General features: G+C 45.1%; 1 protein-coding gene across 1 annotated transcript in view; it reads left to right on the top strand.

Annotated features, from left to right (window-relative positions):
* The first annotated feature begins 126 nt into the window (after positions 1 to 126).
* The window catches only part of VAPA (VAMP associated protein A), a 488,144-nt gene continuing 468,184 nt past the window's right edge, over positions 127 to 20,086 (top strand). Inside the window, exon 1 of the mRNA XM_069613378.1 lies at positions 127 to 427. Coding sequence (XP_069469479.1) covers positions 367 to 427 — 61 coding nt within the window. The 5' untranslated portion in view covers positions 127 to 366. The remainder of the gene's footprint in view (positions 428 to 20,086) is intronic.

Below are 20,086 nucleotides of genomic sequence, written 5' to 3'. Positions count from 1 at the left end.
GTTTGAAAACAAATTGATTAAATATGACGTCACTGCTCAGCTTGCCACCTACTCGTTACGGCTAAGACCTGTCAAAAATGTCTAAGAAAGTCATGAGCGCGCGCCCAGAGCCATACGCGCGCGCGCAGTAGAGTGGAGGGATTGGGAACGGTGACGTCGCAGCACGTCCCGCGTCAGGTGCCGTGCGTGAATGCGCTGCGTCTGTGTGTGCTCTGTTGAGTCAGTTTGTGAGCGAGGAGCGGAGGGGCGAGCTGGGACCAAGGGGGGGGGAGTGAAAGCAGCCTGCGCCCAGTGACAGCGCCACCGACGCCGCGAATCCCCCCCAACACCGCCCCTCCCCCTCTCTAGGGACATCTGACTTGAGCAATGGGGGGTAAGCACGAGCAGGTCCTGGTGCTGGACCCACCCAACGACCTTAAATTCACAGGTAAGCACGGTGTGAATGATCTGGGGGTTCAGGACTCTTTGCTGCAAGAGGTTGCACTCCACTCTGGATCTGTGCACCAGGAACTGACGCTCCCCCAAGCTGTCGGTGGCATTCTGCCCCCCCCCCCTCAGACCCCCATCTGCCGCCATTTTAAAATCCCGGTGGGGGTGCTCTACCTGACTCTTGGGGTGTGCATAGTAGGTGGCAGTGTGTCACGCGAGCTCCACCTCTGGGTTTGAGGGCTGTCGGCATGGGCGGTGCGCACTGCGGGTATCCTGCTCAGACCCGGGAATGAGGCGCGTGTGCTTTTCTTTAACCCCGTGTCTGACAGCAGCTCCTGTCAGCAGTTTGCATCTCCTCCCCTTCCACGTCCCTGTCCCCCGCGAAGGGGTGAGGCTGCAGCACAACCTGCAGGTTGAAATTGGACTCCCACTCCGTTTTCTTGGATGATAGTTGCAATCTCTCGAAGTGCGGATGGTGGCTCGTCTGACACCCGTCCAACTGCATTCTTCAGGCCACACAACTTTTTCGTTAATGTCCTTTGGAGGCACATTCTCTCCAGTATAGTTGACGGCTGTATGATACAGCCTGTTATTGGATCTCTCAGCTCGCGGAAGCGTGTTTCTCTGTCGGGAACATGTCGTGTGACTTCTCCTGCAGGCGATGCCTGCACCCTTAGGAAAGCGGGCTCATTGCTTCTCCAGGAAGTGACAGATTCATGTCTGACAAGCGATGGCGAGTGCAGCTGACCCGGGATACTCTTTCGATGGCCCATCTTTAGTTTCAGCGTTACCGGCCTACTCAGCATGGTTTCCATCCAAACGGATCTAGAAGGCCATGTGTCAATCTTTAGATCTGTTCATTTGCCAATTACCTTGTTTTATGATCTCCACGTGTTTTGGGGTTCTCGAAATACAATTTAAGTAAAACAGCCTTTATACCAAACACTTAATATAGTATTACCATATTCGATGGTGTACACAGCCATACAAGTAAGCTGTTCAACACCCACTGCTCGTTTAAAACGCGTCAAATACTTTCATAGAAAATCGGGAGTAACAATACTCCAAATACAAAAAAAATGGTAAACAGTGGACAAACGGATTTGCTGGTTTTGTCAGTTTTAGTGGTAGCAGCAGGACTGTGCCACAGGGCTGAACTTTCCTATTACCAAGAGACCTTTTAGGTAGAAATGCATTTTTTAATGTGCATGACTTTGTAAGGTGTAGTGTCTTAAAAGACATTTATCAAACACATTCATAATGGCAATTACTTTTTGACTATCGTTTTACTCAAAACTTAAGAAAATGGGGTGTAAATTACTCCCACTACCAACTTTGCTATGAAGAGCTGCTGCACCATTTTTAGCCTTCGAAAGGAAAACTGTGGACGCTATTCCTCGCTTTTAGGGTATTCTTGTGGCAAACTCAAAATACCATTCCCTTTTTATTATGTTAAAAATGAGGTGAATTATTCTAGAATTTTGTTTTGACTTAATCGCCTTGCCACACAACTTTGTCATGTTTATCAGACCCCAGACCTGACATAAAGAATCATGCATTTTTTATATGGGAACTACTTAATGATTCTTCTTTTAAACCAACGTTAAATAGGGATGTAGAAGAGTAAGTATGCTTTTACAGTGTTGTAGTAGCCAGTAGCATAGTAAATGGTGGGGGGGATCATGGAAGTCGTCGTTCAGCACCACTATACGCAGAGTGCTTACCCTTAATCTAAATAAAGTATGTGAAGTGCCCTTCTATAAGGGTTTGTTTCTAGTTAAGGATTGTGATGGTCAGTAGCCTTTTGAACTGGTCACCTTCCTCTTATTCTTTTTTTCAGTCTTCATTTTCTCTGGTCTGGGTGGAATGATTGACTGGGTGGCTTTTTGATAGTGCACATGACGGGGTCTTTTGGAACTGGATGACCCAACTCTACATTTCAGCCAATCTTGTTTTCAGTAGAAGTCTAATGGAGGAAGGGCTTTAGACGAGCAAAGTGTAAAGGTAATACATTCAGTGTGGACATGTAACTGTCTTTCCCTATAATCAAGTTTAAAGTGAATGGTTAACAATGTTTTCTTGACGTCAACGCGCAGAGATGGTGAATTGACTTTTAGCGCAAAATAAATCTGCATAGCTGGTGTTTTAGGCCAATCGCATTTACAATTAATGTTCTGTTAGAGTAATGATTTCCTTTGTTCAGTCACATATCAGTTGTTCTGAGACCAAAAATATGCTGCACTGCTGTATTCTTGCTCCTATAACTAGCGTCCTATGTGTACCATAGAGTAAAATGGATCCAATTTGGGGCTAGTGGAAGCAGTTGTCTACTGTATTGATTAAGATCCATTGTCTCCTCGCCATTAGAACAGATGCTCATGTTTTTCACTTTGTGGGTGGTTTCTTAGAGTATTGAAGGGCATGGTTCTCAACAAAGCTTTGAATTTGAGGTCTAAAAAATTATTTCACTTTGAGAATCATTAAGTTGTAGGTAGGTCTCTTGCATACATGTCTGTATTTGAGAAGCTGAAATGTAATTTTATAATAGGTCTATGTATTGTTGCCACCGAAACCTGGGAATTTTTGTCAGAGTAAAAAGGTGAGAAATGTATATTAAAAAAAGACGGAAGGTGTGAAAGATCATGCATGACAAGGCTACTTTTTGGGAGACAAAAGGGCTAAGTTAATATATTGGGTTCTGATCTCCAAGGAGAACCTGGCCATCTTTGTGGTGGCATGGACACTCGACACCCTGTACAAAAGAGTAAGGTAGTCCTTAGTGTTGGATGCTGAAGAGATGTCCATAACCAGTCGTACACCTTGCCCATCATCTACTGATAGCAAAGCATCATCCCAGAAGCCTTCTTGAATCTTAGTCGAACTCCACATTGGTGTGGAGCCAAGCAGTTGCTTTGATCCAGATGTTGAATTTGACGATGCTGCCATGTTTTTCATGACCGTTGACCTGGTAGGAATATTAATGATGGGTGCTGTAGCGTCTTGGCCAGTTTTCCTTTCTTCTGGATGCATTACTGTACAGTGATTATGCTATTTTCTGCAGGAGTCTTACCTAGCTCAGAATTTGGGAACAGTACAAGTGATGCAAGTGCCGTGTTGGCTATGAGAGAGACCCATAAATAAGTCTCTGGTGACATTTTTATGATAGACTTTTGCAGGTAGAGAAAGCAGTGTCTCGATTGCTCCCCTGGACATTTGGCAGTAAGCTAAAGGGCAAACGCATAGGGGTAGTTTGTGTTAGCATTGCGGGATCTTACGTAGTGTCGGACCTAACTGATTGAACTTTATCTGAAAGGTATTTTAACAGTTTTGTTGGGGGAATAGCGTATCTCAGGCCTCAAAGTTTGCACTAAACGTTGACAAGTGATAATGGACTCATGCAGAGTAAGATATGGTGTGCTATGTACATGTGGAGAACTGGGGTGCTAGTGACATTTTAGCTGGCTAGGAGCTTTCAACTCGAAATGTGTGTATTTTGTTACGCATGGATCCTGGGCGAGGTAAATCGGGATTATAAATACATGACCAACCTAAATTGCATCCGCAGATGTACGTGGTATTAAAATGTACGTCCTTCAAATCAATATTTACTGTTGGATAACGGATTGTGCCATGCACGCGTAGGCAACGAAATAGAATATTTTTGTAGCTTTGTTTAATCTAATTTAAAATGCATATTTTACTGTCCTTCATTATTATGCTTTGCTGTGTTATGCTTTCTGAGTTTAGGTAGCAAATCACGTTCATGTTTATCCACTTTTCTCATCCAGTTCCTGCATCGTTGCTCTTGTATACATTGCTGAAAGACCACAAGGCCTATCGTAGAGTAAAAATAGCCCACTGTCAAGTTAAGTCCTTACTTATTGCTACTTTATATATAGATGGCTCTGTCACCAAAATTGGTCCGGTCTTTTTTGGTGTACTGTCTTTAAACGCATTAACGTGTAGAGCAAATGCTATCGGATGACCCACCCCACTATTTTGTACACAGGGGACTCTGTCCCCCTTAAGAGCAGCTCCCTTTATTGGGTGTACAGCATTGTATCCCATTTAAATGTGAGCATCTGTAGAAGAGCCGAGTAAGCGTGGCTGTTTGTCTGCAATTGTTAAAATCTGTACCTGTTTTTGAGCTGCGATAATAACTCCAACTCGCAGCCTGCACTACCCACCGCAAACCAGACCGTACTTGTCTGCTCAAGAAAGTACAGTGAATGCAGAATACGGTGTTCAAAGCTGCGCTTTCCTTTCCACACGACTGCTTGTTTGACTCGCGTGCATATCTAATCTTTTGAACTGCATTTTCATTTAAGAGTGTCGGCGTCAAAGAAATAGTGAAGACCAGATTTATTCAAAGTCTTTGTAACATACGATAGAGCGAGAATACGTCTTTGAGGCTAATTTAGCGTATTGTACAGCCTATTTATTGGATGAGTTTAGATTTTTTTTTCTGTGTATACTATGTGTACTTATATGCACCAGTATAATCTTTGAATATATTTGCTTTTACAGCTGTTCAAAAGCCTTTCAAAAATGCTTTTTAATAATATTTTTTTAAAATAACTTTGTTATAGTTTTTCCTTCTCAATATATCAAGCAGATTAAGTATTTCTTGTAACTGTTAATTGATTCCATGAAGATTGTTGGCAGCTACTTTTGAGTGTGCTTTTTCTTTAAATTAGTATGGCGTTTACGGATGTCTCAAACACTTAATTATGACAAACAAATGTGGTCACCCCTACGAGAACATACACTTCCAAATAACTAGTTAGTTAGGGCGGTTACCACGCTCCCATTTTAGCTACCTTATCTTACCAGGGGAAAAGTCTGTTTGCACCTTGGTCTGGTCCCACCCACAAGGGTATTAGAGCACCAAAATGTTAGGTAATTGTCATGTACCACCTGTAACCCCAAACACGTTCCTTTCTTCTTGGGGACTCATCTGTGAGGTGTGGCATGTGGTACAGTATCGACCTAGGCCACAGGGCAAATTCCCCCCCCCCCCCGATTGCTCTTGGTGACTTAGAAGGACCGTGCAGACATTTTAAATGACATGCTTTAACATCCACTGTGTACAGGACACCACTTGTTCTGCATATTTTTTTAAATAAATGTGAATGATGAAGAAGTGATGTTGGATGAGAGATCTTAATATCTACATCTGCAAACATCACACAAATTATTGTTATGGGGGACCTGAATTTGGACTGCTGCAACATAACTCGTGAGACAAAGGAATCGTGCACTTGGAGCACTTTCATGTCCGAAAGCCAGTTTTAGATGGTTAACGGTGTGGTACCCCGGAGATATACCAGCCCAGACCCAGTGGCATAGAAATACCATTGCCAGCACCATTGATTACATCTATGTAGATCTTTTCCATCATGTGCAAAGGCTTGAAATATGCCCACAACCACACGCAGTGATCATAAGTTATTATCACTAGTCATAGCTTGGGATACATGCTCACCCAGAAAGTTTTACTATAATCGGGGCCTTTTGATCAATGGGTCAAGGATAAGACTAAGGTGGACAAAGGAAAACCTTATGGCATATCGACAATCGGTAGAGCCAGCGCATTTAGTGTTGTATTAGCATGGTTAGAAAAAAGGGAATAATGTTTTGTAAACGATAACATCGGATGTCAAGAGGCAGGATTGATTTAATGAAGTTGCGATACTTTACTTTTGATTGTATATTTGGATTTTTTAATGATTTTAATTGGTATTAAGTTTTATTTTATTAACATTTGTTTTTATTTGAAAAATTAAGTTTTCGTAAAATTGTTGAAAGGTTGATTAAATTCAATGAATACAGTAAAAAAAAATTGTAGTTTTATTTTTTAATCGATTTACTGTCATTCAGATTTTTTCTTTTTCATGCCGATTAGTGCTGCATGTTCTACTGTCAAGGTAATTAATGAAAAGGAGCTAGTTTTCTTTTGCTGCCTTGCTGTGTCTTTACATCTCTGACAACACCTCAAATTGACGCACATTTCGTACCTGTTAGTTGGGAGACACATCCAACTTGACTAGTTGGGATGAACTTACCCAGGGCAAGAAACGGCTGATTAGGTCGGAACTACACGGCAGCATAATGCTAGAATATTTGAGGAATGGGATCCTACCCCATGGGTTGGTAGTGAGAAATGAGCCGAGGATTTTCCTAGACGATAAAAACTTTCCAATACAGCGGAGCTACTTTGGTAACAAATGCGGGAGAGTTTGGGTAATTTTAATAATAGATACTGCCGAAGAGACCACAGAAAAAATAGCCATCGACCTGCAGCAATTAGAAGAGATCAAGAAAATAGTCCCCATTGAGCAATATAAGAAGAGAATAGATGAACTCATGTGTGAAATGAAGTCATTTAAAGAAGATCTAACAAAGTAGCGAATTAGAAGGTTAAAAAAAGATATCTAACAATTCACTCACGAGAAAGCATTTGGAGAATTACTTCTCGAAAGATCAATATAACTCTGGACTGAACCAGAAACAAAGTCATGGTAAGAGGATGGTCCGGTTCAGAGGAACATCATGTAGCTCAAGGGAGGACAGTAGAGGAGAAGGGAGTAACGCGGGGAGAAGAGGGAGAAACTTTGAATTCAATGCAGGACGAAGCACTTTCAGAGGAAGACAAGGTGACAATAGGGGGAATAGTAATAGAGGAAACCCAAATGGACAGCATTTTTTTAGAGCGGTACCAGCAAGAATGGGACCCAGATCAGTCTCACCCGCAGAATGAAGACAGTGTGGTGAATTTGTCAAATTATAACCTCAATCAAAATGAGACCCTGACCCTAGAAAAGAGTTTAGGCTTTGTGACAATGAACAGACCTAATCGATTCACGTTTAGGGAAGAATTTGCAGAATTCATGAGGAAAATTCATTTAAAACAATATTTTGAAGACAAAATTGAGCTCAGCGAACAAGACAGTGCTCTGCATCTGATCTTGTCCCTCCAATACATTCAGAGCGCCGAAGCGCGCATGTTTGAAAGCAGGGTGTTGCAAGAATTGGCTCTGCTGGAGAAAAAAAACAGAAAGAAAAGACATGTCAAAATCTAAAACGTGAAGAGAAAACATTAAAATAACTTTTAGAGAACAAATCTATAGTCATTCGAAAAGTGGACAAAGGAGGTGCGACGGTGATCCTCAATAGAAAAGACTATATTGAGGAATGTATGAAAAAGTTAAATTATGGAAATAATTATTAACAGTTGGTAGAGAACCCTACACAAAAATTGGAAAGAATGATTCACCAGAAAGTATCAAAAGCTTTGGAGAGAGGGTGGATTACGAAGAGAGAAGCAGATTTCCTACAGATTGAAAAACCTAGGATACCCCAATTTTATATCCTCCAAAAGATCCACAAATCCTTGACTAGACCACCAGGGAGACCTATTGTCTCGGGATGTGACTTTGTTCTAGAGCCATTATCAAAATTAGCCGATTATTTTTTTTTTCATGCAACCTATGGTGAGGAGCATGTCCTCATTCGTCAAATACAACATACAAATAATAAAAGGTTGAGGGTAGGATGTTAAATCCAACTGAGATTCGACACACATACGTGGCAACTTGCCCTTCGGACAATTTTTACAGCTAAAAAGAAACAGTACAAACAGAATGGATTACAGAGAAGGAGCCAAGACATTGAGAGAACCTACATGAGAGAAGATATCCACCATGCAGCATCACTGGGGCATGATCTGACAATATATCGTCCCTATCTCCACACCTGTCACTTAAGGGATAAAGGAGTCACAGACCAATATTTTGTCTATACGTGCAAATCCTACGTGCATCGCAGAGTAATGTGTACTCTGATCTTGAGGGTAAAAGAATCTCTACGTCTCGATTAGATGTAATTCCCTGAGGAAGCATGCCAACCTGTGCCTACCATCGGTGGATGTGGGAGGTAGAGTAGTATCCATAGTTGGATCCATTACACAATTGAATCCCCCCACCCCCCAGTTAGCCAATTTATCCTGCAAGGTCATCAAGAAATGATCCTTCCTTTCATTAGGCGCATATACCGCTACCAGTGTGACATGCTGAACCTGCATTTGCCCGCCCAATAGCATCCCTCAGGGTCCTTATACAGAAAATGTTTGTGGAATTCTATGTCCCTGGCTATTAGTATCGCCACTCCCTTCTTTTTAACCCCAATCGATCCTGTGTCTAAATTGGATCTCATCCCGTGGGACCAAGTGTTTCCTGTAACCAGACTATTGAGGCCCCCAACTCCTGTTTCCTGGCTGCCTTCATCACTTCCTCCTTCAGTTGAAATGGGTGGACCCTCGTTAGAACATCCGGAGTCAGGCTTTTGCTCATTCGAAAAGAGGAGTACACCCGATGGGTGCGATCCAAGACGCTTTCCCGCTCTGAGGATTCCTTCAGGAGGTGTTGAACCAGATCTTTGAGTTAGTCCTGCAGGTCCACATCTAACACTGATTTTAGGAATCCCGCGAATGCTATTTCCCCGCCTCGATCTGTTTTCCATCTCCTGCTTTCCCAGAACCGTCTGCAATTGCTGTTCCTGAGTTTATCCTCTGCACCAGTTCATATTGATCATGACCCTGTTCAGAGAGCGTCATTTCCATCTCGTCCACTCTTTTCGACCGCCAGGACGTTCTTGTTATTATTGGTTATTTATAACGCATTTAATACCCAGCGGTTTCTACGCGGACCTGGGGATCGAACCTGTGTCAGCATCGTCTTGCTTTCAAGACCAGCACGTTGCCCCTGAGCTATCCTCCCGAGACTTAACCCAGCATGCATGCCTCTGGAGGTTGTATATCCAAGCCTATACCGCCTTGGGCAGCTGTTTGCGCCACCCCTGTATCACTGGGCATCCCCAGAACCTGTGTCTCATCTCTGCTTCCTCTTCCCTGCATTTGGGCATTCTTGTTTACCTGCGCCCTTGAAATTGCTGCTGGCGTGAGATATGCTCTGTGCGTGATATTGAGTTGTATCAGTTGCAATCTGCTGGAGACCTTTTTATGGTATATGGTATAGAGCTATGGCGTTTATTCCTTATCCTCAAATCCTTTGCCCAATTCAACTTCCCATCTTACTTTACACTTTAGCTCGACCCTCGAGTCTCTCCCTATTAGTACTTCATACATTCTTGAAATTTCGTGTCCACCCTCTGTTAAACTGAGCAGGTTCTCTAGTTCCTCATTTTATCGCCTCGTCATTGATGCAAGGCCACCTCCCTTTGACTACTCTCAGCACCGCACTGTGCAATAAAAATTGCCCTGTGTGTATGCCTGAGATCTCCTGTAGTTCGAGAAACGTCGGCAACCCTTTCTTGTTGCCTAGATTCCCCCCCCCAGTGTGGCGATATCGCAGGGCTCCCACTTGGTCTGCACCATTGCACCACTCCCTGGCATGTCTGCCATAGTTGCTGCTATAGGGGACTGCGGCGACATCGGATCTTCCTATTCCATAATTTTACAGGTTCTCTTCCAGATTTGGATACCCAATCTCAATAGATATGGGTGGCCCATTTGCTCTCTTTTGGGGGTCCAAAGCCGGTCCCTGAGGTACGTGTTTTTGATTGCACGTTGAAGGAGAGTAGTTTCTATCGTGGTCTCATCTGCCATCTATTGTACCACGTGTCGCTACTGGCATGCCAAGAAGTATAACTCGAAGTTTGGTATTTTCCGTCCCCCTCGCTCATAGGGCCTCTGAAATACGTTTAGCGCCGCCCTGTTCTCTCCCCCCCCGCCATAAGAACTGTCTGCAAAGCTTCTAAAGGTCTCGGAAGAATTGCCTCGGGATGTTAAATGGGATGTTGCTAAAGCAGTACATAAGTCTTGGTATTGCCACCATTTCAGGAGTGCAGCTCTCCCTGTCATGGAGAGGGGTAGCCTACCCCAGAACTCCATCGATTTCTCCAACCTTTCTTTGGCTTGTGCAGTGTTTAGGGCGTGTTCTATTTTGGGGTCATGGTGTATATTCACCCCTAGGTATCTGAAGGAGTTGGTGCACCACGGGAAGGGCAGGGCTGGTAACTTATTCTCTTCCGTCGCCATCAGAGGCATGGCTTATTTTTATTTATTTGTTTCCCTGTTAGTGCAATGAACCCGTCAAGCACCTCCAGCACATATGGCAGGATGGTCTCCGGGTCATTCAGATACAATAACATACCGGCGTACATGGACACTATGTTGTACGCCATTTATTTCAATTCCTGCGTCGCTGTATTCCTATCTCAGGTATGCAGCTATAGGTTCAGCTGCAATGATGTATAGCATTGGAGACAGGGGGCATCCCTGCCTCGTGCCACTGTACAGCTGCCACTTATCGGAGTACATATTCCCAGTTCTGACCCTGGCCATCGGTGCTGTGTATATTGTACTTACTCACTTCATGTAGTTTGGCCCTATTGCCATTTTTACCTTGGTGGCGTACAGCCAGTTCCAGTGGATAGAGTCGAATACCTTAGCTGCATCTAGTGATGCCACCGCGCATTGCGCCTCTCTGTTCCTCATGCTATAGATGACATGATGCAGTCTGCACAGTTTTCAGAGATGTTGCTGCCCGGCATATATCCTGTCTGATTTCGGTGGATCATCAGGGGGATCACCTTCCAGAGTCTGTTTGCTAGCAGCAAGGTTAGGATCTTGCTATCTTGGTTTAACATGGACAGTGGTCTATACGATCCGCAGTCCATACTCTTTATTAGGCTTCAATAGTGGGATTATCACGGCTTCCCTCATGGTGTCTGGGAGAATCCCCCCTTCATGAGCCTCGTTAAACACCCTGGCAAGGAGCGGCGCCAGGGCGTCCTCGAAGAACTCCCTAGTTAGTCCACCTGAACCCGGGGCTTTTCCAGAGGGCAACTTTTCTGATTGTGACCAGGACCTCCTCTGGGGTCATGACCCACTCTAGTATTTCTGACTGTTGTGCCTCCAGTTTTGGCAGTAGTATTGTGTCTAAGACATCCAGTATGTCACTTTCGGCCGCAGGCAGTGGGTCGGCGTATAGTGTCTGATAGTACTCAGAGAAGACATGCCCCCTTGAGTATTTACCACTGTTTGGTCTGGGGTGTGGATGGAGCATATCGGGGGTCCTAGTAACTTCACGTTTGTACAGTCGGGCAAGCATTCTGCCAGGTTTGTCACCTTGCGCATGGCTCCTTTCTAAGTGTTGAGCGTAATTGAATTTCCCCAGTCTGTCCCACTGTACTAGGCATGCCTTCCACAGCTCGATCTCCTCCTTTTTTATATGTTCCGAGTCTGTTCTTGCCTCTTTCTCCAATACTCGCAATTTATCCTCGCTATCCTTGAGGGTGTTCACTATGGACTTTTGGGCTCCTATGGAGGCTGCCATCATTTTTCCCCTAGTACCTACTTTGTAAGCCTCCCACATTGTGCTCACTTTTTGCACGCTTCCCTCGTTTGTCGTTCTAAAATCTGTAGTACTTTTCCTTATTTGGTCGCGAAATGCAACATGTAGCAACGCTTCTCTTTGTAATCGCCACGTGGATATGGGTGGTCTTGGGCCAGACGCTGTCCAAGTCGCGGAGAGTGGGGAATGGTCTGACAGGACCTTTGTTAAATATTTCACCTCAGAAAACGCCGGCCCATGCTCAACCCCCGCGAACATATAATCTATTCTTGTATGAACTCTATGTGGGGCCGAGTAATACGAGTATTCCCTACCCTCCCCATGTTGTTCTCTCCACAAGTCCTTTAGCTGGAAATGCTGCAGCAGTGAAGCTATCGCTTTGGGGGGTTGGAGGGGACAGTCTGTTATGCTTAGTGTCAGATCGATCCTTAGTAGGGTGTATGGTACAGTCCCCGCCCCATAGCAGTAGCCCTTCCCTATAATGGCCTAGCCTTGTATACAGTGATTGGAAGAAGACTGTGGCGTCATGTTTTGGTGCTTACGTGTTTACTATGCAAACTTCGCGGTTCTCTAGTATGCTGTGTATTAGGGCCATCCTACCCTCATCATCTGTTTTAGTAGTAAAGGCTTTAAATGGGATGGCCGGGTCAATCCAAATCAAGACCCCTCTTGCATAAATTGAGTATGTGGAGCCCCATGCCCTGGCCAGGTTAAGTTTCTGCATCTAGGTGTGCATCTTGCAATAGTGCTATCCCAACTCTATTCCTCTTAATGTACATACTTATTATTTGGCGTTTAACATAACTGTTTAAACCACTGACATTCCATGTCATGATTTTGACAGTTTCAGCCATTGTATCTCGAGACTGAAGTTGTCATGTGAGCAATTAATCTGGTCTAGTCTTTAGAAATCCTTGTGCTTTGCATATTCCCGGGTGTATCCGGGCTCCCACCCTTATCCCTACCACATCTCCCCTCAACAAACTACCCCCGTCCCCTTCCCAACTGCACACCAAACTCGTACATAAACTGTCGAGCAGAGCAACCCCCTGCTAGGACTTCCCCCATTTCCGCTCCATTTGACCCGCTCCCCGACTAGTCTCATGGTGTTCTATGGGCAGGCTATATATAGTGCCCGAAACTACTTCCAGAGTGGGTAGTCGCCTGCCTTAGCGTTGTCACTACCAGGAATTTGTGACTTCCCCTCATTGCTTCTGCTATTCCTCTATTGGATCATGTCGCTACCATACCATTAATAAAATATTCCCATTGTGCAGCCTGAGCGTTTCGCTACTCCACATTATCTTCATTAGTGTCTGGTCTTTTGTTGCAGTCCATTCAGTGGCCTCTGCATCCGTCCTGTCCTCTCACTCTACTCCTCTGAGTGCGATATCTGTGGATTGTCCATCCATCCATTCTTGTGCATCTGCTGCCGACTTGAAAAAAAAGGCTTTGCTATTGTAAATCACTTTTTAGGTTCGCTGGATATATTACCACGTATTTTAAACCAGCTTTCTTTATTTAGCCTGGCTTTCGTAGAGATAAATTGTGCCCTCTTTTGGACCTCAAAGGTATAGTCCGGGTACACGGCAATCTTCGCCGATTCCCAAAGGCCAGGATTTTTTCTGTCTTTATAATTCAACACCTTGGCTGTCATTGGTCTGGGTGGGAGCCCCAGGCAGTGGCCTCCTGACGAGGGAACGATGAGCTCTTTCGATTGTGAATCCTTGCGTAAGGTCTTGCGCTAAATATTTCCACATAGTTGGTGGGGTCCGATCCTTCGATTCCCTCTGGCAGGCCCACAATTTGTATGGTTATTCCTACTTGCCTGACCTTCTGCATCCTTGGCTCTGTCTTCCAATAACTTCACTTTCTGCATGAGGATGTCCATATCTTTTGTCTGTATTCTTACCTTGGTGTTTTCCTGGACTTGTTCCTCTAGTTTATCTGTTTGCTCCGCTATGGCTCGGATGCATTGACTTAGCAGTGCCAGATCGATGGAACAGCGTTTATCTTCTCCAGTGTTGCTTGAAGCGCCACAATGGCCTCCAGAATCTGCTGGTTCCCAAGTTCCGCCTTGTTACCAGGGGGCAACGTCTGGTATTTCACTCTGTCCCCATTACCTGTCTCTTGTCGTTATGGCGGACCTGATGTGAAGGTTTCCAACGTGGTCTGCTTATTCATGGCCCAGTGGTCTTCGGTACTTGGTCTTCCAGCACCCTGGCGGGTAAGGACCATCGCTTTTGCATGACCCTTGCTTCCCACCTGCCCCCAGCCATGCTGCATCCTAATCAATGGGGTTCTTGCGCAACCTGTGTCCTCCGGATGGCTGTCTCACTTGTGCGTTGTGCCTGAGGTTCCTGGACCTCCTCTGTTTGTCCTTTTCCCTCTAGTGCATCTGGTATGCGCAGCCAACTGCAAACGCATGGGGATGGCTGTGTTGTGATGGAGCCAGTATTTACAGGCACAGTCCAGTCTATAACCCCCGCAGATTAGATGGTAGCTCTGTGTCAAGGCTAGTGTGGGGGCCAAGGGCTGGTGTGCGGGTAGCCTGCTGCACTGCTACCAATAGTGGCTCCTGCGGTACCTTAGCGTTTTTGGGTTCACTCCAGCGGCCACAAATGCGTCTGTTCTCTGGCAGTTGTGGTTATTACGGAAGCATTGATGGTACAGCTGGGATGGTGTTGATGTGGCTTCACCTGGTCCGCTTGCGGCCGCGCTACGCTGCGTTGCCCTGCAAGTGTGGCTATGTAGTGGTCACCATGCCGTGTTTCGCTTCTTAGTGGTATTGATCCAATTTCTAGTTGTCACTGCGATGTCCTACAACCGAAAAGTGGCACCCAAAGATATCTTCTGTTGCTCCTTATGTTCTCTGGTCTCCTCGTGGTACTCTAGTAACTCAACCACGCTGCGAGTGTGGGTGGTTCATCCGACCCCCAGGCAAACCCTTATTGGGAATGGCTAAAATTTGCCTCGTTGGCTGGTGTTGTCACCTGCGACTGGGCAATGTGGAAGGTGCTGCTCCAAGGTGTTGCACACTGCCCTCTCCCGTTGTGCATAGTAGGGGTGGTTTAGCTTGGGCTCGCCTCTTGAGAGAGGGGGGGTGATTTGGCCATGGGCGCCTTATTTATTATGCTGCGTTTAGTCTGGCGCGGCCGCACCTCAGGGTGCTAAGTGGTGGGGGTGCTGCATAGTTAAATAATATTGCGGTCTCTTCAGACCCCCACTCATCCCCCAACTCTTTACTGCTGAAGTGGTGCCCGGCCGGATCCCCTCTGTCCTCCACTCTTCCGACGCACCATCTGCTTCTTGCACGGCTGTTCTGTGGCGAGGGGTCCTCTGACATATCTTTGCTGCAGCCCGCACAGGGATTCAGCTGGTCACACTCATGTCTGCCAGTAGCCAATGTCCTCCGGTCCACGCACTCGTTCGCCAGTTGGGCCGTGTCCTTGCTTGTATGATTAGCACTGTGCCATGGCCTCGCAGATCTTGTTATTACAGTTCCCCTGATGCCTCGCACCAATGGTTGCTGGGCTCCCTTTGTTCCTGATGTTGTGCAATCGGTCCAGACCTTCCCACACCAGGTGGGAAGGTTCTGTTGCTTCCTCCACTGCAGTTGAATCTCTAAGCGGTCTGAAAAAGCAGGGCGCCCCGGCCAGGTCTCGGCTGGCACAGCTATATTCCCTTCTCAGGGCGCCTTGCAAATTCTCCAGTGTCTCAGTTGTCCCCTAGGTTTCGGCCGCCATTTTCCCGACCCGTGCCGTAGTCTTTAGTCTTCTCGGTGGTTCGCCCCAAATTCAGTCCTTTTGGAGAATGCCACTCAGAGGTTTGCTGAACCTTCAGGCTGCTTTTCACTGTTTTCAGGATATTTTTAGTTGTTATACGCATTTGTTCTTCGCATATCAATAAACGGATCGCCAGGAGCTCAGAGAGCACGTCCTCCTTACATGGCTTCTAGCCACGCCCCTCCAGTAAGCATGTATTTACAAGAGATACATCTGTCTTGCATATCAACATAGTCTATATGCAAGTGCCGGAAGGGCCCTTCCGGTCACGGTAATGTTCCTTGTATCACTCTAAAAGTGTGACTAGATATTTTTCGGACAGATTATGCAGTTCACAAATTCAGACATGCATTCCTTTTAAATTCGGCACAAACCAATCCTCCCTTATCTCTCCAGCCACATGCTATTTCGATACGTGGGCAGGGTAGTGAAGCTATTCCAGGGCCAGATTTAACAACTTTCTTGGCATTCCCACCTTGCCGGTGCTGTTTTGCTGCTAAATCAAGTCTTTTGGAGACAGCGAGCACCCTCTATTCTTCCAAAGCTCTTTTTCACCATTTGGTGCTTGTCCCTGTAATTCTATTATCCGCACCATCAGTGTTGCATTGAAGCCCTCTGTCAGTGCATTTTGTTCTTTAGTCTTAAGTTACCTTTATCAATGTTATGTGTTATTTTCACGTTCTCGCCAGGGAACAGCGCATGTGTCCCTTCTGGCAAATATGCTGCTGCTCTTTCGTTACCCATTGAAAAAAATGTTGCCTCCCCCAACCCCATATGGGCTTTGCGCTTTATTATTGCCATTTCTACTGGTGGTAGCATTTCCAATGATTTGCTAAAAAGTGCTGCATTTTGTACCTTTTGTGCAATCGCTTCTCTTGAACTCTCTCTCCTTTCTCATCTCGCTAGTCCTGAATGTACTGTAGATTTGCGTATGCAGAATCTGAAAGAAATATTTATTGCATATCCTTCTGACATACTTAGTGCCACCAATTAATGTTGCTTGTGCGGAGTAGTGTGCTGGCAGTCGTGTTTGAGAGAACTGTGAATTCCCCTTCCTTATGTATTCCATGTTTGTCGTCCTACTGCTCAACCAGAATGCCTCTGTCCCGAATATGGGTCGATACTGAGGACCCATCAATAAAGATCATGTCCCATCCTGCAATTAATTCCTCTTTTACCAGGTAATTTCCTTCGTTCCTGTCCATGCACACCACACAATCATGGGTATAGTCTCCCTCCTCTATGGGTTTTGCATGATACTGCTGGGCTCGCTGTCCTGCATCTTACCACTTCTATTGCAGGGTTTGTTGGTATAATTTCATAACCTGATGCTCTCTGAGTTGCCAAAGGTTGATTTGGAACTTTAGTACTGCAAATAATGCATATACCACGTACAGAATTACTGGGTATCCCATTATTATTCTTGATGCTTTTTCAATTGCGAATGCAGCGGCAGCAAGTGCCTGCTCACAAGGAAAGTGTCCCTGTATAACTGGGTCTAGTGATCCACTGTAATATACCAGTGTCTTTATATCCCTGGCCCTCCTTTTGTGTCAGTACGGCTTTCATTACTTTACCGTTTGAGTGAGAAAACAAATGAAACTTCTTTCTAATTGGGTGTGGCCAATGCTGGTGCATGTGCAAGCTCATTTCTGAGCTCGTTCATTCATCTCAGCTGTCCATTTTATGTTTTTCCGAGCTTCCTTGCCAGGAGGAGCAGCCTGGTGTATGTGGAGTAATCAAAGACCTGTGCTCTGCAGTAATTGCATAGACCTAGGAACTGTTGCATTTCTTTCAATGTTTTAGGTCGGGGTGTTTTATGTATTGCTTCAACCCTTTCTGGTGTTTTTCTTCCATATGCTCATGCAATCTTCTACAAGTAAACCACTTCTGTTTGACCATACTGCAATTTTTCTTTGTCCCTGTTGTACCCCTTGTCAGCCAGCAACGTTAGTATTGAAACAGAATTCTTCCTGTACCCATCTACACACTAAAAGGTCATCTATCTATTGTATCACTGCACTAGCTACTTGCTAGTTGCTCAAATCCATTTGTATTACTCTGTTAAATTCTGGGTCCCTCACAGTACCCTTGTGGCATTCTTGTGTGTTCAAATCTGGTCCTGCAATAAAACTCTGTGAGATCCCTTCAGTCCAGATGCAGGGCAATGGAGAAGAAAGCATTCTTAAAAACCACTACTGTCAAGTAGCTTGCCTCTGCTGGGATGCTGCAGAAAATTGTCGCAGAGTTTAGAACTAGTGGAAATTCAGCTTCGGTTAAGCGGGTAGAGATATTGTATGAATCTTCACGCCCCACCCTTTGATTTTATTTAATTATTTTTTAAATCTGATCGGCGTATTGCATGGCGATGTAGATTCCTGTATTATACCTTACTGCCATAGAGCATGCTGTGTATCCTATATACCCTCATCTGCTTCTCGTGAGGGGGTATTGCTTCACTCGCGGCAGCAGTGCTCCTTCCTTTATCTTAATGCGTACTGCTTCCGCCCCTTTCTATATTCTCACTTTTAATATTCTCATGTCATGAGGGCCTTTTGTCCATACATTCTTTGGAACTTTTTTCCAAATCCTCCTGCGTGTATTTCTTTTTTCACCAATTGTCATATGGGGCACTGCTCTTTCCTTTTTCTGTACCGGACAGGGTATACTCGACTGGAACACCATCCCACCCCCGACCCCCCTTTTTCATCTTTTGTAGCAAACAACTCTGTTACTCTTGTCAGTGTGGGATCGCAGGGTTTGAAATTGAGGTGTGCTATTTAGTTCCTACTACTAGCCTAGGAAAACCTGGTTAGCTTAAAACTACCAGGTGCTACTTTTGGCTCCCTAGGCCAGTTGGTGCCTTACAAACATGCATGTGTGGCGTAGTATTTGATAATGCTTATAAAGAACTTGGGGCACATCTAGTATACATTTATACATTATGAATAATACAAAATGGGCAAAGTTAGAGTGTACATCTCATGTGGAAGTGAGATTTGCAGTGTGCTGGGTACTCACTTCTTGCTCACCTGCGTTAACTACTGGGTGATGCCCGACACCTAGGAGCTAGTTTTAGCACCTGCTCCTTCGAATCTTAATTTCAAACCATGGGACTGATGCATAGTATTGATCACTACTATCATCATCTGTAGCAACCAGTATAACTATATCTTTTCTCACTACTTCTTCCTCTAGGTATAGCAATGAGCATGCCTGATGTGATGGTTGCGGAGCACCGTGGTCTGAATACAAATTCATTTGCCAGTCGAACAACCTGTCCTGTATCCCTTGAACCCATCCCAGCAATACCTGCACTCCATACAAGAACATCTGTGTGCGTGGGTATCCCTCTCAATGTGCTGTGTGCATAGTCCGCTTGTATCAATACTGCCACACAGGCTGGGTACATCCCAGTTGTAGTGCACAAATCCCTTTTGCTGAAAATTAAATTGTGGCATTTCATTTGCTCAACAAATCTCCTCCTAATATGTTAATGGGTGTGTCCTTTTGAGAACAATAATGGCGCTACAGTATTTTGAGTCCCTATTGTCAGCGGTAAATCTTTTGTTCGAGGAACCGTAGTAAGCTTGCAGTACTCTGCGATCCAGCGTTCATTCCCCCTTGGGCTGATTCTTGTATCTGTGTTGGTACAACCTGCCTGTATAGGTTGCATTTGTATCTGTTGCTGCGGCATCATTTGTTTCTGAGGTTGTGTGTATGTCTGCATATATTGCTGCTGTGGCAGCACTCCTCATTGCTATCCTGTTTCTTGAATAAGTGGGCATGTTTGGGCATAGTCGCCAAAATATCCACAAACAAAACACTGTCCTCCAAACTGGGGCCCCATACCCCTATATCCAAATCCCCTTCCCCTTCGATAATATACCCTTACTGTCTGATATTTTCCCATGTACGAGTTTACACCCCTTACATGTGGAAATCCAGGCTGCTGTTGTATCTGTTGTACTCCGCACGGTGGGTTATATGGTGCTTGTGTATATCCCCCTTGCTGCACTACCGCTCTTACTGCAAGCCCCTGCCGCCTGTTGGTGCGAGGGGGAAGCGCAAACTGGTCCCGTGAGCACCACCCCTTCCATGCTCATTTTGGCCAATTCATCTGCACAAGGTTTTTTCTGCTTTTAGCGGTTTATTTACTGCCTCCTTGTCCTTTTCCTGTTTTCTTTTACAATAATGTACGATAGTCTCCTGTATCTCGGGGCTATCCTTTTGCTTCTATCGCTATCTTTTCTAGGGAAGCTTGCATATCTGTGGGGGTGCCCCCTCACTAGAATGTGATAGAATAATGGTAATTTATCGTCTCACGATTGTTTGTTCTCTTGCGTCCGCATTTCCTGTTTTGATCGTAATGTATTCTACAGGGTCCTTAACTGGCTTCATTTTACATGCTAATATTGATCACGTACCTGGATGCAGCGCTCTGAGCTTTCCACATGTGTGCTTGGTAATTGTTAAAAGGTGCTCTGTCATGCGTGT

The sequence above is a fragment of the Ambystoma mexicanum genome, chromosome 5p, assembly GCF_040938575.1.
Source record: "Ambystoma mexicanum isolate Mex_15411 chromosome 5p, UKY_AmexF1_1, whole genome shotgun sequence".
In the NCBI taxonomy this organism is placed as follows: Eukaryota; Metazoa; Chordata; class Amphibia; order Caudata; family Ambystomatidae; genus Ambystoma; species Ambystoma mexicanum.
Note: the sequence above shows the minus strand (reverse complement) of the source record. Positions and strands in the feature narration are given on the sequence as shown.